At 40.7% G+C, this 27839-nt stretch overlaps 1 protein-coding gene across 6 annotated transcripts; it reads left to right on the top strand.

Moving 5' to 3' along the window:
- Nucleotides 1-45: 45 nt before the first annotated feature.
- Nucleotides 46-27755, top strand: Gtf2e1 (general transcription factor IIE subunit 1). 6 transcript variants are annotated; one of them, XM_031363839.1, is made up of 5 exons: nucleotides 46-202; nucleotides 4167-4639; nucleotides 16693-16894; nucleotides 21731-21972; nucleotides 25789-27755. In XM_031363839.1, exons 2-5 carry the CDS (start codon nucleotides 4192-4194, stop codon nucleotides 26211-26213), a joined length of 1317 nt encoding a protein of 438 aa, XP_031219699.1. In that variant the 5' UTR covers nucleotides 46-202; nucleotides 4167-4191; the 3' UTR covers nucleotides 26214-27755. The 6 variants fall into 6 exon arrangements, with proteins under 6 accessions (XP_031219699.1, XP_031219701.1, XP_031219698.1 ...); XM_031363841.1 differs by having other exon boundaries at nucleotides 46-376; XM_031363838.1 differs by having other exon boundaries at nucleotides 47-202; nucleotides 4162-4639.
- Nucleotides 27756-27839: the final 84 nt, after the last annotated feature.

Raw genomic sequence — 27839 nt, 5'->3', positions numbered from 1 at the left:
CGGGGCTTGTGGGCAGGGCAAGTCATCTCATTGGTCGGGCGTGACTGATCGAAAGCTTCGCGGTGCGGACTAACGGGCGGTTTCCAAACTGGTCGCAGGAATTAGGCGTTCGTCCTTGTCTCGCAAGTGGCGTGGGCTGGCTGAAGCCGGTAGTTGAGGTGCTGAGGGCGGCTGTAGTGGGAGTGTTCGAGCATCCACTTGGGTAAACCTCGTTCCCCGGTCCTTGTTCCCGGTTTCCGACCCGGCGTGGCATTTCATGGTTTCTCCTGTCCGTCCCCCTCCTTGTCTAAGTCCCCTCTCCTCGAGCACGTCTTGCTTTGGTCCTCTTAGTCTTCCAGAGAACCATTGCCCCGGAGCGGCCCATGTGCGATCTCTGGTAGGACGGGCTTGGCGGCGTCGAGTGTGGCCCGGGAAGCCCCTGGGCGCGTCCGAGGGACTGTGGGGTCTCGGGGTCTGGACACGTCGGTCCTGAGCTGTCTCCGTCGTGGGCTCCTTAAAGGACGAAGGGATGGAGAGTTCGTAAAATACAGTAACAGAAAACTGTAGAGGCTTTGTAGTATCCACGCTCTTCTAGAACTTGGGAAGTAGTATTTAAAAACAGTCTTAACTAAAAGGGCTTCCTGCACCCACTTTTTTTTTATCCTTTACTTTTCATCCAGCATAGTTCTCCCCCTCTCCCCCAAATCACAAGTTTAATGTAGTAACTCCCTGCTTAAAGCAATTACAAGTTAAATTTAAAAAGAAAGGATGGCTTATAACACTCATTGTTGGGATGCAGGTGTGAAACTAGTGATTTGTGTGGAAGCTAGCAGGATGGATATGCTGCAAGAACAGGTGCCCAGAGGATGTATTGAAAGTTCGATTTAAGTGTATCTGAGTAGCATATGCTAGGCGCTAGCACTAATGAGCATGAGGCCTTAGAGGTAGAAACTGCAAATTCTGAGGAAATGTGAGGGAGAGCATTAGGTGCCACTGTTGGGAAGGCCAGGAAACATTACCCAAAGCTTTAAGGACAGTAGGAGAAACGTTTGGGCTTAGCTTTGAGGGTGGCGGGAACTGCTGGGTGGATAACAGGATGACTTTGCTAAAAGCAGAGTGATTTGAACTTTTGATTTTCTCAGTTCCACACCAGGGGCACCGTAGTCCTTAAATGTTTCTACAATTAGAGTCTAACTCTGGACTGGGTAAGGGGAAGTTGGGAGATGCCTGATTACTGTGAAGAGAAGATAATGAAGACCACTAACACACCAAGAAGCCTCCATAGACAGAGAAGTGACTTTCTTAAGTGTCACCTGCCATAGAGACTAACTAATATAGGAACATGGCCTCACTTTGGTCATTTACTTCCAATCTGCAAGAGGAGTGGGAAGTTGGGATTTATAGGCACCCAAGATTTTTAAATGTTGGCAACCAGTTTGTAAAATATTGAAAGCATTCTGCATGGGATGTCAGTTTCAGAACTTGATTTAAAGAGTTTTAAGAAGCCCAGAGATCGAATAGTCTTGATTATCCTGACTGGGGATGTGGTGAAGGAGCTGAGGCCCTGGTCAGGAAAGAGGCTTTAACATTCGAGAGTTTTGAACTAGGGAGTCCACCTGAGCTCCAATTTCTGTAGCTACCTTGTGTGACTCTTTAGAGGAATATGGTATTTTCTCAAAGACAGGCTTCTGAAAGTGGATGGCCCTGCTTGGGACTATAAGAGTTAGTCCTCTTAAGATGTTTTCTATTCCTTGTGCATGTTTCCTGCTTAAAGTGGCTCAACACAGGCACATGTGATTTTTTTTCCCCCTCAGTCTATTGTTGGAACCTTTCAGTTTTGTTTCTGTAACAAATTTCATTTATCTTGCCATCCCTCCCTTTCTTCCTAAGTTTAGGTTTTATGCCTACAGCTCCTGATACAACCACAGTGCCACCACTTTCCTATCAGCTCATTGATATAAACATCGTTTAGATGGGGGAGTGCGTTCTGAATGTCAGTACTTCAGCTGAACTCATATGCCAGCCCAGAAGCAGAGTGTGTTGTGTTAATTATCTGATTTAATTCATGCCTTCACTGTGTGAGAAAGGCTCTTTAATTATTTTATATATGAAGAAACCAAGGCTGTGGATTTTCTGGGACTAACACTAAGAAACTGACCTGGGATTTCCAAGCTTCAAACTATTGGCTGGAAGGAAGAGTCTTGATAATGTTTCAGGACACCCAGAGGAGTATCAGACAGAGGAAACAGGCTGAACAACAAGTACTGGGTCCTCTCCATGCAGGATCCATTCACAGGATACAAAATGGTCATGGCCATGGGACAGACTGGAGCAATGATCAGGGACTTGTTGTACATTAGAGTAATCTAAAGGGATTTTAAAAGTAGCAGTGTTCCTAATCTGGCCCTTCTATAGCAGCTGAAACAGAACTCTTAGGAATGGGGCCCAGTGTTAGTAAGCTTAAAAATGCTGCCTACAAGACTGCTTTACAGTCAGGGTTGAGACCCAATTGTCTGAGGGTGGGACAGAGGAGAGTAAACCAGTGGAAAGTAATACAGAAAACAATAGGCTATGCTGGCATTCCTCTGCCCTTTGGCCTTTTGCATGTTTCTGAAGCCATTATGTTCTATTCTGTCAGCTCTGTGAGCATGGAGAAAGTAAAATGTGTAGACAAAATTGGAAAGGAGATCAAAATGTATCTGGTACTGTACTGGGATTCTGAGGTGGCAGTGAACCCAGGAGTACTTAAATATCTAGGGTGACAAAGGCTCTGGGGTTGCCAGGTTTAGAGCGATAAATCCAGGTGCTACGTTATCTCTGTATATGTAGAGTACTACAGTGCTGTATCTCTAATGCTCCGCCTGGCATTGTAGTTTAAAGTATATGTTGTAACTAACTTTCTTTTTATTTTTCCTTTATTGTAGCTATGACCTTGTAACATACTTGTGTACACTGGTTATTTAGAACATATTGCAGATATTATAACATTCCTTACAGAATGAAGCATTAAATCTGATAGGGTTGGTTACTTCAGAGTTCAACTTAAAAGTTCAGTTGAAACTGTTATTAATAAAACTATAACTTCTTAGCAATAGTTCATTGGGATGTCTATTAAAATCTCTCCTATATCTTACAGAAATCTGAAGTCTAGCCAGTGTGGACAGGCTGTCTAGTTTTAGTATGGGTCATACTGAAGTTACATGAAAGCTAGCCTAGTTAATAAGTCCTTTTAGGCCCCCACTAAACATTTTCACTAATCACAAGCACCCCATTTTCCTTTTGAAAGTAAAGTGTGGCTTGAACTTGTTTAAAGATTTTATCAGGCTCCTATAGCAACCCAAACTCCGCTTGTCTGATTGGGGTCCAAGGGCTGTGCCACGTGAGAGACTTTGAGAGGACAACTCTGTCCTGTGGCCTAGAGTCTACTCAGATGCAGTCAGCTTCTGTTATGCTCTTCGAGGGACCCACTATTTAAGGGTGTCTGATTTCTTCATCTCCCTCCCTTCATTTTTTAAGATATAGAAGGTGCTTACTTAATGATCAGATGGGACTTAAAAGTTGGTAATGCACTTGGATCTTAGCATTAATTTCTTTCAGTTATGACAGTCCTTAATTTTGTCAGACACCCCTACTGGCTGGCAGTTACTTATATGTTTATTGGTGTGTGTGTGTGTGTGTGTGTGTGTGTGTGTGTGTGTGATCATTGTGAAAGTGTGAGTATGCAAAACATTCTTGAATCGTAGCAGGAAAGTTTTACTGAAAAGAAATGAAATCTAGGGTAATTGCTAGGATCCTCTGGATTTCCAGCCATTTTTAGAGAGCATGCCATTAAGAACAGTGAGCACTCTCAGAGCTTTCTTTGTTTCTCTTTATGAAATAAAGTGGGGTTGATATACTACATTATTGTCAGAAATAATAGATAGATTTTTTTTTATTTGAATCAAGCATACTGTTGAACCTTAAAATAATTATGTCAAGCATTTTAGGTGTCATCTTTTTGTGTACTATAGAGGAAAATCCTGAATTTCTGTTAAATGCTTATGTGTTAGAAGTCTTTTAAAGCCATGCTTGAATGCTTTTGTGACACTTTAAAAATAATGAGAGTAAGAGGCTGTTGTAGATTTGAAATTATTATGTCCTCTCATGCCTACTAATACCCACCCCCCTAACCCCCCCATCCAGTGTAGTTGAAGTTGAAGCTTGCTGTTGAAGATGGCAGACCCAGACGTTCTCACTGAAGTTCCAGCAGCACTGAAACGGTTAGCCAAGTATGTCATCCGGGGCTTTTATGGCATCGAGCATGTTCTGGCCTTGGACATCTTGATCCGAAACCCCTGTGTAAAAGAAGAGGACATGCTGGAGCTGCTCAAGTTTGACCGGAAGCAACTTCGATCTGTGTTGAATAATTTAAAGGGAGACAAGTTCATCAAATGCAGAATGAGGGTAGAGACTGCTGCAGATGGGAAGACCACCCGGCATAACTACTACTTCATCAATTACCGCACTCTTGTTAATGTAGTGAAATATAAGCTGGACCACATGAGAAGGAGGATTGAAACTGATGAGAGAAATTCCACCAATCGGGCTTCCTTCAAATGTCCTGTCTGCTGCAGCACTTTCACGGACCTCGAAGCTAATCAGCTGTTTGATCCCATGACAGGTGAGACCTACCCAGATGATGAATCAAAGTAAGATGTGTACTCTTTTTAATTTCAGTTGTTCTAAATTGTAAGCCAATTGTAGACTTTATAGGAGTAAATAGATCAGTGCGAATTAGCATACAGTCTTTTGCATTGCCTTTTTCCTTCATAAGGAGGTGTATTTATCCATGGAGTTTTCCCACTAATGCTTCTCCTGAATTCCCCCCTTCTCCATCCCAGCCTTTATTTACTGCAGCAGCCTAATCTGAAAGATTGCGTTCTCTACGCCTTTGGGTTATTCTTAAGCAGATTATTTTAGTGTCTGTTTATGTCAGTCACTGACAGATCAGCTCATAAGCATATAACATAATATGCTTGAGAGTTTTGCTAGTGGACATGCATTGTGCTCTTAGGAGACTGTAACTAGGATATGTGATCTGCGTTTGGGGAAGTTCTCTAGAAGAAGGAATAGTTGAGACCCGAAAGATTAAATGAGAATTAGCCAGATCAAGTAAGATGGGAACCCTTTTTAACTTAACTAATGGATCAATAGTACAAATCAATCAGTGAAAGAGAATTGTTAACAGCATACACGATTCGACTCATTTAATCAGATACTTAATTTTTAAGAATTTTCATTAACACAGTTTATGAACCATGTTTTCCAAAAATACAGAATATATGGCATTAACACAAGAAACATTAAAGATGCTGGGTTAAATGGTTAATTTCAAACTAAGCATGAGACAAGTTTTATCATATGCTTGGTGGGACAGTTTTGTCTTGTTACCTTGCTTTATCTAGGAGAGGGGTTTGGTTTTGGTTTTGGTTCTGCTTCTGGTTTTGGTTTTGGTTTGGTTGTCCTTTTGCTTTTTGAGACATGGTCTCTCCGTGTAACTCAGGCTGGAACTCACTTGAGCTCAGTGCTGACCTTGGACTCCTATTGATCCTTCTGCCCTAATTCTCCAGAACGCTATGATTATGGCTCCCCTGCCTTGCCTAGTACATTGGTTATTTTTGTTACTGTGATAAAACAGCATGCCAAGAACTGACTGATGAAAGGAAAAGTTTATTTTGGTTGACAGTTCGAGAGGGAGAGCCCATGGTGGAGAAGGCATGGTGGCAGGCGGTTGGAGCAGCAAGCTAAGATAGTCTTCCTTTACATGAAGCTGGGACACTTAGCTATAGGCGACTGATGTTATAAACTCTCAAAAGCTGGCCCCAGAGACGTCCTTCTCTGTCAAGGTTTCACCTCTTAAAAGCTAACCTCCCCAAATATTCAGCTATAGGGAACATTTCTCATTCAAAGGCCCACACTTAATTAGGAGAAATCTTTTTTGTTTGTTTTTTGTTTTTTGTTTTTGGGTTTTCCGAAACAGGGTTTCTCTGTGTAGCCCTGGCTGTCCTGGAACTCACTGTGTAGACCAGGCTGGCCTCCAACTCAGAAGTCCATCTGCCTTTGCCTCCCAAGTGCTAGGATTACTGCCCGACAAGGAGAAATCTTATTTATTTATTTATTTATTCTTTTTTTTTTTCTTTAAGACAGAGTCTACACTGTAGCCCAAGATGATCCACAGCCAATTATGTTACTCAGGCTGGCCTTGAACTTTTGGTCATCAATTCTACCTTAGACCACCTAATATTTATAGGTATGAAGTAGTATGCTTAGCTGGAAGAACTTGGCCATAAGAAAATCTTAATTACCATGCTGGGTGTAACCATTGTGTGATTATACCAAAGGAATTCCTCATGAACTAGTTGTAATCAACAGAGAGCCTTTGGAAAGGTTGACCTGATTTACACAGAGAGCTGGAGTTTATTAGAATCAAGGCCTTGAGATAGGGTAAAGGCATGAAAAGATTTTTTTTTTTTTTTAGAAATCTGAAGCTGAAGCAAGTGTGTTGTAGTCAGTCTGAACAAAGACTGTATTTTCAGTGTGAGGCTGATAGTCAACATGAGTGGGAAGAGCGGGTGTGGGAGAGCAAGAAGAGTCACTCATTTAAGCAATGGTGTCATCCAGAACAGGTACCCCGAAGCTTGGACTGAAGCTCAGTTGGTAGCGTTTTTGCTCTTGGTGCAACCTGACTTATCATAACTGGAAATCTGTAATCAGTTAAAGACTCGTGGTTTTGAATGCACTTGCCATCTGATAATAATGTAGCTTTTATTGAGCTTTACCAAAGGACAAGATGTGCTGATTGGTTGATAGTAGACCCCAGTCTACTTGTTAGTTCACAGATAATAAGCATTTTTTAATCTTTGAACTATTAACATCTTCTTTAGAAATTCTTGGTCCCCACGCCGACCTCCTCCCCCTTCCTGTTTTGCTTTGTTTTTTTCTCTTCTACCTCTCTTACAGAGAAAACTGGAAGTAAATGTACATGTAGCAGGGTGCAGTGTCCTTATTCTGATAGTGTTTATGCTTATTCTGATAGTGTTTGAATTTGTACACAGCTTTCAGTCCTCTGCACAGCTCAAAGTTATCCTATTTTCAGGTTGATACTGGAGGTTAATGATGTCTCTGGTCTAATGATAGATATACTCAAAGGGCATCTTTTGTTTCTTTGTTTTTTCAGGAAGGGACTCGGGTAGCTCAGACTGGCCTTGAACTTGCTATGTAGCTGAGGATGACCTTGAATTCCTGATCCTTCTGCCTCTACCTAGGTTGTAGGTCCCTGGGTCTCAGTCTTCCTAAAGCTGTGACCCTTTAATTCAGTTCCACCCATGGAATTTTGTTACTCCTTCATAACTGTGGCTTTGCTACTATTATGAACCATAATGTGAATATCTGACCTGTAAGATATCTGAGCTGCAACCCCTGTGTCAGGTCGTGACCCACAGGTTGAGAACCACTCTTTTAGGCCTGTGTCATTCACTAGCTAAGTGAGGGACATGATGAGCTTCCATTTCTATTTCTTTCTCAGAAGTTCTTAGGTTGAACTGTGGTCTATTTTAGCTGTCAGGGAACCTTCAGTAATTGGATTTGGAGCCTTCCTGTACTTTTGATAAAACGTTCTTACCTCAAAATGTATGGGCAGGTCTTTGCCAGTGAACAAAAGGATGAACTAGATGAACTCCCTAGGAGCATGGGGAATTTTGGACTCAGTGAGTGTTAGGATTATTTTATTGTTAATTCATGTGTAGGCCAATGATTTCCTACTCCAATATAGTTTTTTCTACCCCTCTCTCCTTTTCCTACAAGCTTCTAGATTTTCTTCATTTATGCTTTGCCTTTGGTCTTTCTGGCTCCACTGTAACTGTAGATGTTTGGTATATGTAGACCTCTTTTTGTTGTTGTTAAATTTCATTTGGAGTAGCTTTAATATGACCAACAGTTAACTAGCAACACAACTTGGTCATCACTTGGTTCATGTTTGAGATCTGTGCAATGGAGTTGAGAAAAAAACAAAACAAAACAAAACAAAACAAAACAAAAAAAAACAAAAAAAACCCCAAAACCTTAAAGACTAAAGATGTTTTAAGTAAATTTATGATTTTTTTTTGGACTGCATTCATAGTTAGCATATGGCTAGTAGGCTGCAGATTGGACAAGCTTTGGTAGTCTTTGCCCACCAGTTCTAGGTTTCAGAAGTTTAATCAGACAAAAATAGATGTTTCAGTTCCAGAAATGTGGGGAGGTTATATAATTAAAACAGACATGACATGAAATCCCTCAGATCAGCAGAATAGCATCTTGTGGTTCCTAAGTGCATGTTTCAGATTTAGCAAGCTTTCTAACAATGTAAGTAGACTTAGTATTTCCATCCTAACACTCTCTGCCACATGTGATGTAGCTAATGGCACTTCTGAGTTAAGTTTAGCAATGTGTGTTATTCTCTTTTTATATATTAGGGTTAGATGGAATGGGAATAGCTTTCTGTTTTCCATTTTAATTTAAAAATATGCACCTATAATTTCAGAGAAAATATTCAAGAAAGAAAAAAAGAAATCACCAACAAAACCACTGGCTTTTTTATATATTACCTATATTTACTATTGTAGCCTAGAATATTTTTGGTCTCTTAGTTCCTTACTGTGCACCATATTCTTGGTTCTTTTTATAGAGTCCAGATGTAGTTAATAGTCTGGCTTCCCTGCTATCTGTGAGTTCTTTGATTTCCATCCCTCCTCCCCCCCATTGTAGATAAGATGCATTGTATTCCTTTGTATATATTGTTTTATTCTTGCTTAATTTTTTTTCAGTAAGATTATTGCTAAAAGAATGTAGTTTTGTGGCTTCTAAAATGTATATGTGGCACTGTGGTTTTAAGTGGAATGAAATTCTCTAATGTTAGAATTAGAAATGTGTTGGAAGCCTTGATTACTGATTACCAGAGACCACCGAAACCATTTTAAATAAACTTTGAGATGGGGTAATGAGAAATTCTTAAAGGAATACGTGTATTTAATAAGATCATAACATAGACAATTAGAGATGATATAGTTAACTCATCAAATGATGCATATGTTGTACTGTTGGAGTTGGAAGAGCTACAAAGGAATATCACAACTCTAGGGGTGTAAAGATTGCTAGGATGCTCTACACAAAATATCAGAGAGGTGTGTGGTAGCCTTTTTGGAGGGTTAGCTTATTTTCTGTGGTTCCTGGAAAATATACAGTCGATTTTGGGATTAGCATGAAGAAGTGTTTACTAGCTAAATAAAATCTTTAGTTATATAACTCAAAAATAGCCAACAGTAACTGAGGATAGTGGTTCACACTTGTAATCCCAGCTCTCAGAAGGCCGAGATAGGATGATGGTTGTAAGTTCAAGGCCAGCCTGAACTAGTAAGTTCCAGGCCATCCTAGGCTAAAGAGTAAAAGAGTCTTTTTTTGTTTTGTTTTGTTTTTTCAAGACAGGGTTTCTCTGTATAGCCCTGGCTGTCCTGGAAAAAGAGTCTGTTTCAAAGCCAGCAATGGGGATAGACCTCTCTTGATTAGTTAGGAGTAATTTAAAATGTTCAAGTAAACTTGCCATATAAACTGTTAGGGTACAGCATTTGTGCAACTTGTCAACGTGTCAATGTTTGCCTTAACACATTAAAAATAGGACAGGTTACTTTTCCTGTCTTCATCTCCTACTGCTCGGAGCAGGAGATAGATGCCTTGTAATCAGTGCCGTCCCTGCCGTGAAAGCACAAACTCACAAGACCTCTAGGATTGTTTGCTCAGTTCCTGAGTCCTCAGTCTTAGAAGTCATGACCAAGTGGCACTAATGAGAGAATCATGTCAGAAAACTACAGATTGGAAGAAAGTGATGGAAGAGAACATTTGCTGCAGTATGAGGACTTGGTAGCTGGGTGAAAGCTGGTGCTGGTCATGCATGTCTGTAACTTCAGCCAGTACCGCAGGGCAAAGTCCTGGACCTCGCAGGCTGGCCAGCCAGCATAGCCAGAACTGCAAACTTTTGGCTCAGTAATAGCGCCTCAAGGGAATAAAACAGTGATAGAGAAGACTGTCCAGGACCTTTTCTCCCATCAGTGTACATGTGGCTTTGTGCACATGGGTGTGTGTGTCTGCACATACACACATGCACACATATACGTATACCACATACATAAGCACACACACAAACGTTATGGAAATAAAGCAAACAGCAATATCCCAAACCTTTAGATTTTTTAACTTAAAATTCTATGTTTTAAATGATTTATTTTTAATTCTCTCTCTCTTTGTGTGTGTGTGTGTGTGTGTGTGTGTGTGTGTGTGTGTGTAGGAGGAGTATGTACATATGAGTGCAGTACCTGAGGAAGCCGGGGGGGGGGGTGGTGGGGTATCAGTGCCTCCAGAGTTGGAGTTAAAAGAGGTTCTAAGCTACCTAGTGGTGTGGAAGCTGGCAACCAAACTAGCCTCTGCTGAAGCAGCAACTGCTCTTAAGCTCTGAACCATCATCCCAGGCCCTCAACTCTACCACTTTTGTTGTTTTGAGACAGGGTCTCACTGTGTAGCCTTGGCTGACCTACTGTGTAGACCAGGCGGGCCTCTATCTATTGAGAGCTGAGATTGAAGTCATACGTGACCACACCTGGCTTTTGATCTTGACAGTTTGAGAGTTCAATGTTTAAGATTTATTTTTGTATGTTGATAAGAACTAACTTACATGTGAAGAGTTGCGTTTTGGTTTTGATTCTGGCATAATATTCAGTTGATTATTGTCTTTCAAATATGTCAAAACCTCAGACTTTCTGCCTGCCTACTGCATTTTGAGATGAATTTGATTGAAACCTAATTTAGAAAACGTGTTGGAAGCTTTGGCAGTCATCTAACTCCCTTAGTTTATGTTGTCAATTGTTAATTCGTCCTCCAGGCATGCTGCATTTCCCCTCTTTATAATGAGTTCAGAACCTGGGAAGAATTGTCGATTAGACTAGCTAAATGTCCATTTGAGGGAGGGTCAAAGCCAACTTCCTTGGTAAAGTCAGTTTGCTGGTGCGGATGATATGTATATCATCAGTATATTCAATATCTCCTTGGTTTTAAAACATGCTAAACCTATCTTATCTTGGCCTTTTATATATACATTAATTTCTTCAGTGCTGTACAGTGAATTGTTAAGGGATGGACTAATTTATTTTTATGATAGGTACAATCATGAGATATATAACTGTTGCTGTCATGTTTGTTAGATATCATCTGTTTTCTGATATCCAGTTAAACTGAAGCCATTTGCATTAGGAAAGTAGTTTGAAAATTGGACAGAATAAAAGGTGACTTTTTGAGATTTCAATATTTGACTTAATATTTTGATATATGTATCCCCCAAATGAACTCTTGAATTTAAGCCTGTATAACTGTAATGAAGTGATGGTAAGCACTATGAAGAAGTAGGTGGTAGGTAATGACTCTTAAAAAGCACATCAGGTCATGGCAGTTGTCTCTGCAGAATGCTCCCAAACTTCCATACTCAGAAAAGTCAGTCCTACATGGAGTTTATTAGGTCTTCCAGATTTGGGACTATTTTTTCCCATATTCACAGCAGCCATCTTATTTTTAATTTTGTGAGCAGTGGGAATGGGTTTGCTTGCCTCTTTGTAAGAGCCATCTTACTGCCCAAATACCTATGTGGCTTCCTCCCCTTTTTACTTCTTCGAAGTGTCCAGAGATGATTCCCTTGAATTGCTTCTATAAGAAATGAAATAATATCCATGTTCCTTTGCTGTTTTTTTCTCTATCTTCCTTCCCTTTTTTTCATAATATTTATTTCAATAATATGTTGTTTGTTTGTTTGTTTATTTATTTATTTATTTATTTATTTATTTATTTAATCTTGACTGCCTGCCAGTAGAATGAGTGCCAGGAATAGCTCAGAATTGGATTTGGGTGGATTAAGAAAGCATAATGTGGAAAGGCATGGGGACATCAGACCTACTGATTTTGGTTGAGGCTTATGTGCAGTAGTCATGTGATCTTCTTGTCCAGCCTTGAAGATGTGGGCACAGCATTTTATCAAAGCAGCTGGACCTATTTTGATTTTTAAATTTAATCTTTTTATTTTATTATTTTTTTTAATTAAACCTATGAAGGGGGAAGATAACGGTTAAGTGCTATCCAAATTTGATGGACACCTTTGATAGATCTTTGACAGTGAGTCCTGGACAGGGGCAGGCACCCTTTGATTGTCTATAATTGGAGGAAGATAAAGGAATACCATCTTTAATAATTAGCTGTCTGAGATTTGACTCTTACTGTCTGTCTTGTATCCATAAGTGTCATCATTTAATATCTCTGCCCCTTTTCTTAATTATGTATGTCCCAAGCACTTCACTGTCAAAAGAAGAATGGCAAACAGTCTTCATTTTGGTTTTGTTTGTGCTTAATGTTTCCTTGGCTGACCCTCACTTGATGGGTAGCATTAGTTAAAATGAGTAATGTGGTATGGCATGGGCCTTGCCCAGCGTAACACTCAGCGGTTGTCATTTCTTTCCTGGCTTTCGGAGACCTTTTGGTTGTTTTTCCCTCACCCCTTTGTTCCAAGTCCTTATCTCCTGTCTTCTTCACTCCAAATTCAGTTTTGTTCTTATATTTGGAAAGTAAAAATGATATAGACATCTCTCTTCCCTTCCTTTCCCACTCCCTTTGAAGTGTGACTTGCCTTCATTACAGAGCTAGAGCATTGCTATACTACCAAATAGATGGCCCTAAAATCGTTCTGAAATGCCTATTGGTAAAAGAATCTTTTTCTCCCTTCTTCAAATGTATATTTGCAATTGGATTTACTTTGATCTTTCTAGCAAATGTAATAGGTTAATGGTCAGCTAAGTAAATGCCAGCCATGTGACGGGCACTTAATGCTTGTTAAATGGTTTAATACAAGTTCTTCCTTTTTCTATTCCTTCTTAAGAAGAGAGGATTTTCTATCTACATGGGAAAAGTTTGTTGGAGTAGAGTTGTTAGAGATCGTAGGTTGGAGAAAGGATGAAAAGGTTCAGATGGAATCCAGGGTCAGTGTAATGCAGTTAACTTATTACTATGTTATTATCTATAAGCCTTTATTCCTGTATATGTCAAAGATGGACAATATTATTATACAGACTTGTCTCTGGTGAATACATGGGGTTATTTATTAAGCCACTTTCTTTTTTAATAGTTAGTGAGAATCGATACCCCATCTTTTCTGACAATGTCAGTTCCATCGTTGTCCAGCGTTGCCCACAGAATTTGTACAGCTTTTCTTTTCTCTCTGCTCCCACATGGTAGGATCTGGCGTGCATGTTCAGCCTGACGTGGCTTTGCTTTAGTAGTTTTGCCTTGGTCTTATATGTGGAGAGATGGAATGGGACACTGTGTTTCAGTTCTAATCTCTTGTACTTGGCATTCTGTCTGTACAACTTAGTACAGAGTGGTTTAGTCACATGAATAATTGTCATCAGTCACCTCATAGCAGTTCTCCACTTGATGTCTTTTATCAAAATAGAGATGTGGGCAGGTAAAGGTATGCTTGTTCAGTTGATTATTCTGGTGTTCTTTGTTACATGCGTGTTGGTTTGTATGCAGGAGCATATAACCTCTAGTGTTGGTTCCTCAGATGCTGTAGTTTGGTTTTGGTTTTTTTAAGTCCTAATGTATCCCTAGACAGGACTTGCCTAGGGGATTAGGCAGGCTGGTCATTGAGCCTCAGAGATCTGCCTGTCTAGCCAGTACTGGAATTAGAAGGACACGCTCCATGCCCTGCTTGTTCTTCTGTAAACCTGGGCTGTAGGATGGAGCTCAGGTCCCCAGGCTTTCACTGCAAGCCCCCTGCCTACTGTCTGAGCTCTCCTCCCAGCCCTGCCTACTGCACAGTCTTTATGTTGTTCATCAGTCAGACTTGTATATAACAAATTTAAGTTTATGCATGCTTCTTTAGCAAGAGGAACTACCATCAGGAGGTGTGTTCCTTTGTTTCAGGAATGCTTAGAGGACTTAGAGGATATGGGCTTTTATATGGTAATTTCCTAGAGGGTTAAAGTGATAGGCTTCTCTGCTGAAAGGCCCAGTGGATAAAGGCACCTGCCTCCAAGCCTGAAGACCCCAGTTTGACCCGTGGGAAGAGAGAATGGACTTCTCTGCACGCTCACACTCTGGCGTGTATGTGTGGACTCACATGTGATTGTACATACGCACACATTAAAATAAACCTCATTTATAGTTTTGAAGAAAAATGGGAGTAATTCTCTGATTGGGTATTTTAATAAATCTTATATCTATGGCTAGAAGAGTGAGAGGCTAAAGCTGGTCAGTAAAGACTCAGTCATAGTAGCTCAGGGTCACTGGGAAACTGGCACGGCTTTACAGCATCCATGCTGTTATTTGTCAGGCAAGATTCTACAAAGCTCGGGCCTGACTCACTTCTATGATGGTAACATTTGATGTGAGGTTTTTTTTTTTTTTCTGACACAAACAACAACAACACCCACAGCCTAGCTATAAGTACTGGACCACAACCTCCTAGCTTTGAGGGGCTCCCCGCCCCCATCTCATCTGGGATAGATACAGAAAATCAGGAAGAGTAATGCATGACCAAAGCACTCACTTATTCTGGGCCATGGGCTGGAGGCATGTCTGTAGGATTTGGTGTCACACCGAATAGAAATGCCTAGTGTGTCTGCTCTGCTGCTGGGGAAGAGAGGACAGGAGGGGCTACTCCTTGCTATGTGTCCTGCACTGGTACTTAATTATCTTTCTTAATCCCTCAGGTAAATTCTATAGAAAAGGAAGAATTCATATCCCTGGGAATAAGGCCAAACTAGAAATGCATTTATAGTAGTGGTGTAGACTATAAGACAGGAGTTTAGCATAATAGTTGAGCTGATTTGATTCCTTCCCATTACCCATCTAGTTATGTAACCTTGACCCAGAACTGCTGAAGCTGGTAGAACTTTCATATTTTACACTTTTAACTGGACATAGTAATGCAAATGCTGAAGGTTAATGTTCCCCAGTACTTTGTAAACACTCAAGGTACACCAGTTAAAGTTGCTGTTGTTTTCTTGTATTGCTGTATGACTTTATACAAATCATAAATTCCTTGAGAGCCTTAGTTATGCTAGCCTTTCCCAGAATTAGTAAACAGATCAAAAAGTGCAAGATTGTGCCCTTAGAAGCTTTACCAGAGCTGTTTGTGGTTGGATTACAGTGTTTTGGGACCAACTTCTGCAGTGTTTGAATGTAAGTTTAATGTAAGATGAGAAGTCTAGATATTATTCTAATAATAATCAATCGAGGGTGTTAGAGATCAAGCTTTCAGATAGACCTCACTTTAGATCAGGAGGATAGGGCAATATCAAGGGTCTGGAGAGGGAGAACCTAAAGTCAGGGAGCATGCTTACGAAGACTACAGTGGAGACCATGCTTAGTTAACAGTAGTGATGAAAACTTAGGGACATTTCTTTGAAATCACTGAAGTTCTGTGTTGAATGTAAGGGGTATAGAAACAAAAAATAAGTTCCTTGAACTTTAAATTTGACACTGACTGAATCCATTTCTTTAAATACCAATGGTTTGTAAACATGAAACAGCAGTCCTCAGAGAGGTAGCTCGCTGGTTAGAACACCACTGCCTTTGCAGTGAGTCAGAATTTTGTTTCCAGTGCCTGTATCAGGCAGTGCACAACCTCCTGTAACTTAGGCTTCGGGACCGGTCTTCTGGCTTTGAAGGCACTTGCACATACATATGTATGTGTGTGCACACAAGCACACAGTTAAAAAAATAAACTAAAAAAGAAAAGTAGAAGATATAGTACTTTGACAATTCTTAGGACCACCAAAAGCATTGAGTTGTAGCTATTTATTTGGCCTTTTCCAAAATAATAATAATCCAGATGTACAGTGTATGAAGAAAGCCGTTAGAAAGGCATACAAATTGTAGTGTGAAATAGTAAAGGCAATCGACGCTCCGCCAGCAGTGCCTGTCCAGCCTGCTCTCATCTCAGTAAACTCTGACCCACCGAGTGACGGGAAACACCACACGAACTTAGTTCAGAATGAACAGGTAACTCAGTTGCTGGGTGCACCAGCCAGCATCCTAATCTTGTAAGCCACATTAAATCAAATCCTCTGGTGGCCATCTACATATTGTCCTCCAAGCAGTCTCCATCAGCTGGGTTCCAGAAATAAAGGTACGGCAGCAAAGCGTGGGTTTGCAAGAAGTGCATCCCAGAAGACAGAGACTTTAGAAGCACTGGGCTGGCGTGGCAACTACCCACCAGTGGGAACTGAGCAAGCTGAGTGGAGAGATTTCAGAGCACTGGGTCAGAGAGTGCTGAGATGAGAGCAGACCGGCCAGGCACTGCTGGAGTAGCGTGGATTGCCTTAACTAGTTCACACTATTCAAACTCAGCAGTAAACTGTGCATAATTAGCTGTAAGTTAAATATATAAATATGTTAGAAATGTGATTTTCAAAAATGTATTAGTGAGATTTCAGCGTAAAAATGATGGACATATATAGAGGTGGACAGATCTATGATGAATATGACAGAAAATTGTAGAGTCTTGATGGGTACATCAATAGTCAGTTCTTCTGGCCTGTGTGTGTGTGGAGGTGTGGAGCCTGGGCTTCTCTGGAAGGTTTCCCTCTTCTGATTTTTCTGTAGGAACTTTCCGCTGCACCTTTTGCCATACAGAGGTAGAAGAAGATGAATCAGCAATGCCCAAAAAAGATGCTCGCACGCTTTTGGCAAGATTTAATGAACAAATTGAGCCCATTTATGCATTGCTTCGAGAGACAGAGGATGTAAACTTGGCCTACGAAATACTAGAACCAGAACCCACGGAAATCCCAGCCCTGAAGCAGAGGTGAGTGGAAGTCACCAGTTACCAGAAGCCTTTTAAAACTTGCACTGGTTTTAACTTTGGAGGGCTAGAATGAGTATTACCAGGACACTAAAGACTCCTGCTCTGTTCCAAGTTCTCCCATGCTTGTCTTATTAACTTGTGCCTGTGCTCATATTTGTTTGTACTTAATGCAGTAGAATGTAGGCCTTTGGCAAAAATCTTTAAATAGTCATTTTCACCTCGAGCAATCCTCTGCTGGGGCCTGCAGCACTTAGCCAGTTGACAGCCAGTTTGAAGTTAGTCGTGCCTCTTGAGAACATTTGAAGTTTCCTATTCAACCCACCTGCCTCCTTACTCCTACTACATCAAGATAGAGTTTCTCTGAGTAGCCCTGGCTGCCCTGGTTTGTAGACTAGGCTGGCCTTGAAACTCAAGAGATCCATCTGCCTCTACCTTCTAAGTACTGGGATTAAAGGCATGCAACATTACTGCTAGGCTTCTAGTCAACTCTTAAAAGCCAAAACTCTCTCAAGAATTAAGCATTTTCCTATAGATTTTTTTGTTTGTTTTTAAATTAGCATGTAAGTTTTGTTGTGGCCACTCATGGGTTCTGTCTTCTGGAATGGGCCTCAATTCAATCAGAAAGTGGTTGTCTTAGTTGGGGTTTTATTGCTGTGAAGAGACACCATGACCAAGGCAACTCTTATAAAGAAAACATATCATTGGGGCGGGCTTACAGTTTCAGAGGTTCAGTCCATTATCATCATAGTGGGAAGCATGGCAGCATCCAGGCAGACATGGTACTGGAGGAGGTGAGAGTTCTACATCTTAATCCACAGGCAGCCAGGGGAAGACTGGCTTTTGTTTCACACAGGGTAGAGCTTGAGCATTTAAGACTTCAAAACCCTGCTCCAACAGTTACAAGTCCACTCTCCTGCAGTAAGGCCACACCTCCTAGTAGTGCCATTCCCTGTGGGCTAAGCATTCAAACACGGAGTCTGTGGGGGCATACCTATTCAAACACCACAGTGGTTGATTACCTTCACAACTTGTACTGCCATTGGACCCATGTGTCTTGGGTCATCATTGCAGATGGCAGCGTTTATCTTTCTCCACTGGTAGTGTGCATAGTTCCTTCTAGGACCATCAACACTGTTAAGTAATGGCCAGTGGTCAGAGTTCTTAGTAAGCATCAGCTTGACTACTCTGTGGTCAGTGGGTTGTGTGGGTGTTGTCTTCAGCAATATGGCCTTACTGTCAGTTTGTGGAGAACAACCAATAGCCTTGGGAGTAGCCTGGGTTATTAGGGGGTTTCCATGGGATCCACGTGGCCAACAACTCAGTTAAATGTAACTCATTCTCAGCACTGGAGGTTTCATTTGGTGGCAAGAGATGTCTACTTGGGGCACGGTCTTCCTTGTTATTTAGTGACTTCATTTAGATTTCTTTTATAAATGTATATGTTTTAAGAAGCTGCCAGGTGATGGGGCATACCTTTAATCCCAGTACTCAGAAGGCAGAGGCAGGTGGATCTCTTGGTTTTGAGGCCAGCCTGGTCTACAGAGTGTCCTAGGACAGCCAGGGATACACAGAGAAACCCTGTCTCAAAACAAACAACAAAACCCAATCAAACTAAAACACAAAATGGAAAAGAAGATGCAGCAGAAGGTCCTATGATATTAGGCATCTGTTTATGCAGTCCATCAAATGACCCTTAGTTTCAGCTGTCCCTCTCTGTATTTCCTCCTTACCTCTTTCTCCCTTGCTCTCCCCATTTGGTCTTCCCATTCAGTCCATCCCCACTCTCTGTCCATTCACGACTATATTCTGCATGTAAACGAATACATACTGTATTTGTCTTTTTGAGTCTGGATTATTTCACTTGCAATGATTTTTTTCTAGTGGCACTTCTATATATATTTTTTTAATTCCCTCTGGTATTTACTATTTAAGAATAGCAGGTCCTGAGCTAATTGCATTTCTTCCTAGTTGTACAGAGACTTTTGTAACTTTATCAGTTACTGTGGACTCACCTCCCAACACCATGAGTCAGCTAGTTAGAATGTCTTTCTGATAATTTGTCTTACATGCCCAGAGGCTCTGACTTAGTACAGTTCACAGCTCAGTTGACATCCTGAAGGGTCTAGATTTCTTCCATCTCTGTTCTCTCCTGTTGTGTTGGCTTCTTAGGACTGTGGGGGGAACTGCCCTAGGGTAGCAATCTGGGCCTTGAATATTACCTGCAGATGAAAATGTCCAAATTCAGAGGATGGTATCCTTTCCTTGTGTCTTATTTAAAATATGACTAAAGAAACATTCAAGAAAACACACTTTATCCTATCTGTCTGCCAATGTCTTACTGGTTAGAATTACTTTGTATATTTATTTTAAACCAGTATCAGATAATGAAAATGAAATGACATGATTGGTACTCAGACCAGCCAAGTTTTACTTTGGCGGGGAAAGTTCTTAGAGTTCTTTGGAGTATCTAGCCATCAGTATTTAAAGAAAAATGATAAACAAAAAACAGGAGTTGTGATTAATAGGGAGCCATTACCATCCACATCACAGGCAGCTTCATGTTTAACTCAGTAAATTAACTCACTGCTGAGATGTAAACATTTACTGTCACTAATTGATGCCCCAAATAAAATCTACTTTGAATTTCTCTAAAATAAATACCAAAAGTAAGATTTTACGAGTGGTCTTCTTTATTCATTCTGATTGTCATTTCTATTTTTCTTGTCTTTCTTCAAAGTACCTTTTATGATGTCATGAAATAGTCTTCACAATTAACCCCATGAAGCGATGTGTTCAGGATTGTGTGTAAAGAGAAACCATCTCAGAGAGTCTTGTTTGTAAAGACATCATCATAGTAAAGTAAATGTAGGTCCACACTAGAGCACTGCTCCTTTCTTCTCTCCTCACTGGAGTTAGCTAACTCAGGAAGCCATGTCTGCCTGACAGATATAAAAAGCAGGCTGGGCATATCAAGATGAAGATGTTGGCTGAGGATAGACAAAGCATTTACAGGTTATAGGGAGAAGATGAGATGAGCAGGGGGAGCTCAGCATGTGACCGAAGCACAAAACCAAGGATGGATCCAGATGAGAAAACGAAAGGAACATGAATGCTAAGGGAGAAAAAAGTTCACAAAGCCAAACTACATTGTAGGCAACTGTGCAGGTAGAAAGGTAGAATGTCTAGGGACAGATATGGCTGAGTGGAGCCAAGTGGTAATCGATGCAAAAAGTAATATTAAGTGAATGCGGAAAGGAACAGAAGGTAGAGAGAAATCAAGTGCTTGCAATTGTAGCATGAGATATCAAAAAAGCAAACATAAAGATGGTGTGGATATATTTGGACATATCCAGAGCAGGAGCAAGAAGACAAGGAGGGAGGAGGCAAAAGAAATGACTAAGACTAGGTAGAACTGGTGCCAGGGAGTAAGGCTGTGGGCAAGAAGAGTATAGAATAACCCTAGGTACAGGCAGGATAATGAGAAGAATGCAGAGGCAGTAGCTGGAAAACATGTGTTCACCAAGTAGCTGGAAAGAGCTTATTGCTTGGTTTCAAAAATATAACCAGAAGCAGGGCGGGAGGGATGAGAAGCCCAAGACTACCTCCAGAGGATAGTCAGAATGATGTTCTAAGAGACGTGTAGCCAACCAGTCAGATCCTTGGACACAGGCACAACAGGGGAGCCTCAGCTCAGCATGTGTTGGAAAGCCCAAGAGCTGTGAGGTGGTCTCGGAAAGAAAGAAAAGAGCAAAGCAGGAAGCAGAAAAACAAGGACAGGGCTTGGAATAGTGGCTCACGAGGGAAGAGGACTAACAAAGTGTCGGCTAGATTTAGGATGACATAATTTCCGAGCGAACCAACAGATATCGAAATGCAGGGAGATAATTTAGAGAATTGTGAGAGAAGTCAGGGAAATCATGAGATGTGGAGCACCTGTGAGCTCTGAAAACAGTTACAAGCATGGAGTGAGCAGGCACTTGAGGAAACATCACCTACGGGGGCGCTTGGAACCTCTGAACAGGCACATTAAAGACAAATTGATGTAGATCAAGATTGGAAACGTTAAAGCAACAGCGAGAAGGAAAACTTAACTTAGCTCATAGAAATGGGAAAGCCTAGTGATTGGAGAAAGATAAGGATCGATTGGGCCTGAACTGGCCTGACAGGCAAGGAAGGCCATCGAGGTAAAGAGCAAACCAGACCAGGAAACATCAGCATCCCTGGTGTGGGGAAAGGTGGCAGAGGACAAAGAGTCAGTATAGTTGTAGAAATAGAAGTATGCAGCTAGGTAGAAGAGACTGGGTTCTGAAGAGGGTTGTGCCCTGTTCAGTGAGTGGTAGGAAGAGAACATTAATTCTGCATTGAGGTCTGACCCATAGAATAATTTCCTGACTTCTTCCATGGTCACACACAAAACCACCATAGTTTAAAGTTGAACTAAAAAAAATATTTTTAAGATACAATACTTTTTATTTTGTTTTAAACGAAATTCTCATGGAAGATAGAACTGGAGATGGTTTTACCATACTGGTATTTTTAAGTAGACTGTCACTGTGTCCTTTCCCTACCCCATGCCAATTAATGGTCACATAGCAACCTCTAAAATGATAGTTGTTCATATATGCAAGAGGGGCCAGTGTTTGAAGAACTTAAATATGATGTAATCCACACAGCTTTCGCCCTGTGTTATAGAAGAGTTGCTGAAGCATGCCTGCCTAGTTGCTAGATAACTGTTGTTCAAACTCCTAATGCATTAGGCCTCTCTCCAGCTGTCCTTCATGTTACATATCTAGACATTAACGTTTCTCCTTGTTTGTCTCTCCTCTTTTTCTACAGCAAGGACCGAGCAGCAACTGCTGCTGGAGCCGCTGGCCTGGCAGGCGGGCACCACCGGGAGGCATGGACCAACAAAGGCCCCTCTTATGAGGACTTGTATACTCAGAATGTTGTCATTAACATGGATGACCAAGATGATGTGCATCGCACCTCGCTGGAAGGGAAAGCTGCCAAAGAGAGACCCATTTGGTTGAGAGAGAGCACTGTCCAAGGGGCGTTCAGTTCTGAAGAGATGAAGGAAGGTAAGAGTGAGAAGTAGGAAGGTGGATATATCATGGAGCTAGTGGAAAGAAACTCAGAAAGAGAATGCCTGGGTAATTCTTGGTTTATTGAAAATTCATTGAAGGAGACTAAGCACTAAGTGTTAACACCAGGGGTGTTTTGTTGCCTTTCAGCTTAGTCAAGATAGCAAATATGTTTTTAAAAGATTTAATTTTATATGTCTTAGTGTTTGCTTGTACATATGTATATACACTACCTGACCTCTAGTGCCCAAGGAAGTAAGAAGATGGTATCAGATTCTCTGAAACTAGAGTCACAGATATTTTAGAGCTGCCACGAGGATGCTGGGAACTGAACTCAGGTCCTCTAGAAGAGCAACAAGTGCTCTTAAGCACTGCTCTATCTTTCTAGTCCTAGATGTCTGTTTTCAGATTTGAATTCCTGCCATATAAAGTATATTGTGCTGCATTATTTCCTCATAAGTAACAAAGAGCCTTTTGCTAGCTGAGGTATAATAGGAAGACACCACATGATAAAGGACAGAGCAACCCTTGTCCAAGAAAATTGATAGGACTTTATTTTGGACAATTTTGTTAGTCTCTGAGCTCCAAAGGGTTAGCAGTTGGGTAATAACTTTTGCAAGTTTAAGATGTGCAGGGTTTTCCTTTGTGAGCTCTAGCTCAGGTACTGGGTTCAGCCTTGGGGGATGATAGAGAAAACCGTCTATTCAGCTGAGACTGAATAGGCTGAGGTTGGACTGGAAAGCAGAGGTGACAGGAATGGACTGTCTACCCTGTTGGGTTTGTTATTAGCTTGTCATGTAAGTGGGCTCTAAGGTGCAGAAGCCCTCAGTTACCGAAAGCCTGGTTTAACCTTCCCCTTACCTTCATACCTGAAGGTATACTCGATATACCGGCAGTCAGGAAGAGAGGGAGGTACTGTGGCTGCAGGTCATACCTCCTGTAAGTGAGTCCCTTCGAGAGTCCAGTTGCAGTCAGAAAATATTTCTGTGACAACCATACTTTTCCTTCCTTCTTCCTCACTGATTAGCCTGCAGTGTTCAGTTATTTGGGTTGAAATTGTTCTGGGTTATATAGTAGTTAGGCTGTAGTATTCAATAGGCTTATTTTCCTCAACTTGCCTTTTCCCTGTTCTTGAAGCAATCAGATCTTTTTTTGATGAACTTGGAAACAAAATTAACTCAGATAAACTTATTGTTAACTAATATAATATACAATTAAGCTTGTAAATTTAACTTTGAATATTTATAATTCATAGGACAGTAGAATATGTCCTACATAAATAAATAGTCTACCCAAGTGTTCTGTCTAAGATGGATAATATTTACATTTGTCCTTGTTTGTCATAGTGTTGAACATGGGCTACTCATTGAATTAGTAAGAGCGTCTTATTTGTCCTGAACCCAATTTTCCTCAAACATGAATTATTTTTGTGTCTACCTGAATTTTTACAGACTTCAGTCATGTCTTCCTTATGACACCAGAGCTCTGATTGATTCCCAGTGCCCCTGTTTTCCTTCACGGTGGCCTCTTTCCCAAAGTCATTTATAGTTAGAGTTGTTTGTTTTTCTTTATCCAGTCTGTTTCTAGTTCTGCTAAGCATTCTTGAGACCCAGTCTCCAGAATGGTACCTGTAGCTTATACACAGATCACTAAAGATTGAAGTCTCATTTTCAGTACCTTAGGTTTCTACCTGACATTTTGTTTGTTACTTTGGCTCTGGAAGCATGCTAAGACTTATGTTAGAAACATGGACAGGGGACCTTTAGGACAGATTTTGTCCAACCCTGTATTTAATAGCTTAGACTGTATCATTCGACATAGTTTACATTATTTTTCTATATGTAGGTATTCTTTCACTTTGACTATGTAAATATTTATCTTTTTGGTGACTTAGGCAAACTTTAGCTTTTCAATTTTTTTTCTACATTTTGGCTATAAAGCTCCCAAATTATGTAGCAGCATCAGTGACCTTGACAGACAGTATGTACCTTCTTTGTAACTTTTAGCTATTACGTAGGACTTCCTGGAAGTATTACCTTTACTTTCTCACCCAGAAACATGCATATTCATCTTTGTTTTTGTCTTCTGTTTTAATCTGTTAACAAAGCAGCCCCTTACCCCCAGATTTTGGTCATGTTTACTTTTACTTTACAAAGTGTATTTGCATTTCCTCATATTTTGCCATTTGAACATTAAAATACCACAAGCACCCTTTAGAAACAGCTTGCCCAGAGGCCCACGAGCCTTTCCTGCCCTTCTTTCTGCCGTGTTCATCGGGAGTGAGCACTCTGGAAGGAGATTCTGCCTTCAGCAGTGTTTAACTTTGATTCTGATGTCCATGTTATGCTAAGTCTCTTTTCTCTCTTTGCCCAGTATTCTCAAGTAGGAATTCTGTTCTTTTCAAAATATCTAACTTCCAGTTGCATGTTCGGTATAGTAACAAGGTGATTTCACTTTACTCATGGGCAGAATTGACCATTTTCTGAGCCTTCTCTTGATGATGGTTGGTAATTTTCCTATATATCACACCCATTCTGAGTACTTCACATTCCCTTGGGCTCCACAGTAATTCAGTGAAGCAAATATTATTATTTTTTCCACTGTTATACTTGGGGAAATTGAAGAAGAGAAAATTAGTGTAACTTTACCCAAACCATATAGCCAATATGTGTTAGTATTTGAATCAAGGAGGCAGGTTCCAAGTGTGACTTTTAGTCCTTTTATATATTTAAAAGAGTAATCTGTTTGAGTCTAACTAAATGCAAAATACCAACATTTTTCTTAAGTGTGTCACCGTAGTGTATCAGCCACGATGTGTGTATAAAGTAATGATATGTGGTGAGAGAAAATGTATTTCTTAAATTAATGATCTTTTAATAATGAGTTTAAAGTTTGTATAATTTGCTTCAGGAAAATGACACTGCCATTTATTTACTCATTCAGCAAATTCTTATTCACTGCCTAATACATGGCAAGTATTGCCCTACTGCCTGGGGTCACAGTGAATAAGAGATAAAATTTGTTGTGGCAGATTCTACATCCTTAGAAAGGGACAACAAAGGCAGTAAGCCTAAGTCATTATGTTGGAAAATGAGCACTGTGAGCAAAAACACAGCCTTGATAAAGTGACATTTGAGTAAAGACATAAAGGATGTAGAAAAGTTAGTTGTATAGAGACCTAGAAAAAAAATAATTCCGTCAGGGCAAACAGGCAGTCCAGATAGCCTGAGGGAGTCTGTGTGTTGGAATGTGTCCACGGCTACAGCTGGCACAGAGTGAATAAGTGGGGAGAATGGGTAAGAAGTCAGTGGCCAGGACGAGTTCAGGATGTGGTAGCACCTTTAGGTGTTGTTAGGCCTCTCTCTGGCTTTTACTCTGAGCGAGGTGAAAGCCGTGTTTTCGTTCCATGTTATCCTGGCTGCTTGCCTGGCGCTGTCTTGGCACCATTTCACAGGTTCTTGCCCAGAGTCTTAGCAGGCACACCTTCTTTCACCTTCCTAACATTTAGAAATTGAAAATTTTGCTCAAAATAGTACAGCTTGCATGGGGGAGGGGAAGAACTCGCAACTCACATTCATACAAGTGTCTGTAAACCTGTCCATTTCATGTACTTAGTCATTGCTACTTAAGCTTTAGTTTCTAAGAAACATTTTAGAAATTTTGTAGAACAGCAGCTCAGAAAATGAAAGCAGTCAACTCTGCATTGTTGTATTTGTCAACTTAAACATAAGGTATTAAAGTCTTTTTTATATTAGTTACAAATGGATGGTCTTTGTATTTAAGGATCTTGACGTTCTGACTTTTAACTTCCAGGTGGCATCGATGTGGACACATTTCAGGAGCGCGAGGAAGCCCGTGCGGGGCCTGATGACAATGAGGAGGTCATGCGAGCTCTACTCATTCATGAGAAGAAGAGTTCTTCGGCGACAGCTGGCTCTGTGGGAACAGCCGCTCCAGTGACAGCTGCTAATGGCAGTGACTCTGAGAGTGAGACCAGTGAGTCAGATGACGACTCTCCACCCCGGCCAGCAGCTGTGGCTCCGCATCATCGCGATGAAGATGAGGAAGACGATGAGTTTGAGGAAGTAGCCGATGACCCCATTGTTATGGTGGCTGGCTGTCCGTTCTCCTACAGTGAAGTTAGCCAGCGGCCAGAGCTGGTAGCACAGATGACACCAGAAGAGAAGGAGGCATACATAGCCATGGGTCAGCGTATGTTTGAGGATCTCTTTGAGTGAGCTCTCCCTGCTTTTGCCACTGTTAGTCCATTTCAGAGAGAAACATCCCATCGAGTGCTTAAGGGGCTTCCCACCTCTTTATGTAAAGCACCTGTTAATCTAGTACAAAAACATAGTAGGAGAGAAAATTTGATTTTTTTTTTAATGTAAGAAACTTTCCAGAAAGGTAGGTATGTTATAAGTATTAGTTCCCTCTTATTATTAAAGTATTAACATTTTTCTCTATTTCCTTATCTAATTTTTTTCCTTTCCATTTTAAGACATATTTTTTTCACTCTGACCAAAATGTTCCTGTTTACCTTCAGAACCCTACTAGGCATGAGTGTTCCCTAGTATGGTAGCTGCATTGTGGTCAGGCATTTGAGACAATTCCTGCCAACCAAAGCAGCTTACCAAGAAGCAGATCACTGCTTAGAACAAACACTTCATCTTCCTCAAAGTTGAGTGTGGGGCCAACCTGTAAAAGTGAAAGAGTGCAGGAGAGAGGGTACCTGAATCTTAGGTTCGTGTGTGAACGAGAGTCCTCGTCCATAGAACCAGTAAGGCTGGTAGACTGTTTCGTTGTCATAGACCTTGTGGGTTATACTTTAGGTGACAGATGACAAAGCAGGTCAGGTCTACCCTTATGGAGAAATTCACAGACCACATGCACAGAGGGTAAAGAGTCTGCATCCAGGGTTGAAGAACGGAGAACACTGGGGACTGTGCCTTAGAGCTGCCTCAGTGCCATTTGGAAATCTCTGGTGTAAAGCTGAGACTGGAACCACTTCCCCAACTTGTTCTATAGACCCGTGCCAGTGCTCTGAATTAAGGAGCCTTTCCAGTACAGAGCAGTATAGAAGTACTGATTCCCTTGCTCTCCTCAGTCTCTTCTAAAGGCCATCAAGCCTCATCAGTGCCTCTACTGTGTTGTTGAGCATTGTAACCTCAAAGGACATAGTCATTAGTGTGGCGTTATTCCTGTAGGCGGAACTTTAAGAATAAAAGACTTTCATATAAGGTCTACAACAGTTAAACTTTTATAGTATTTTCCCTTGCATTGTGACTTTTAGTTATCATTTTGTAGTATATGTGTGTAGCTAAGAATGTTTTAGAGAATCTGAGCCTTGTATAAAGTGAGATGGCATAGTTACCTGGTTGCTGGATGACTGAATATTGACAGTCTACTTTTACAGGTTAAAGCTGGTTAATTTCTAGCTCTAACTTCTTGGAGCATCACTAGAATGAGCACTCTTTCTATTTACAGTTGTTAGAGGCTTCTCACTGGTCATCATCTAATAGCATAGGTGCAATTTGATGCGATTTAAACTTTTGGCAATGAATTGCCTTAAAAAAACCTTTTTATGTATTTATCTTAAATACATGAACTGTTCAACTTTAAAATTTTGTTTTTTAAACTTTCATGGTTGTAGAAAGATATTAATTTGAAAAACATTTATTTTTAAACTATATGTTCTTTGTTGCATTTTATATGAGATTGTATGAGTAGTATACATTTCAGTAGTGGAAAAATGTATTAATAAAGGCACTCATTAAAGCTGCGTCTGAAATAGACTACATTAAGGAGGAACTAGATATTTTCGAAGAAAACTTAACAGCCATTCATAAGAAGGCCTTGGGAAGAAA

This window comes from Mastomys coucha, unplaced genomic scaffold, assembly GCF_008632895.1.
Source record: "Mastomys coucha isolate ucsf_1 unplaced genomic scaffold, UCSF_Mcou_1 pScaffold12, whole genome shotgun sequence".
Taxonomy (NCBI): Eukaryota; Metazoa; Chordata; class Mammalia; order Rodentia; family Muridae; genus Mastomys; species Mastomys coucha.
This window is presented reverse-complemented; position numbering and strand designations above follow the sequence as displayed.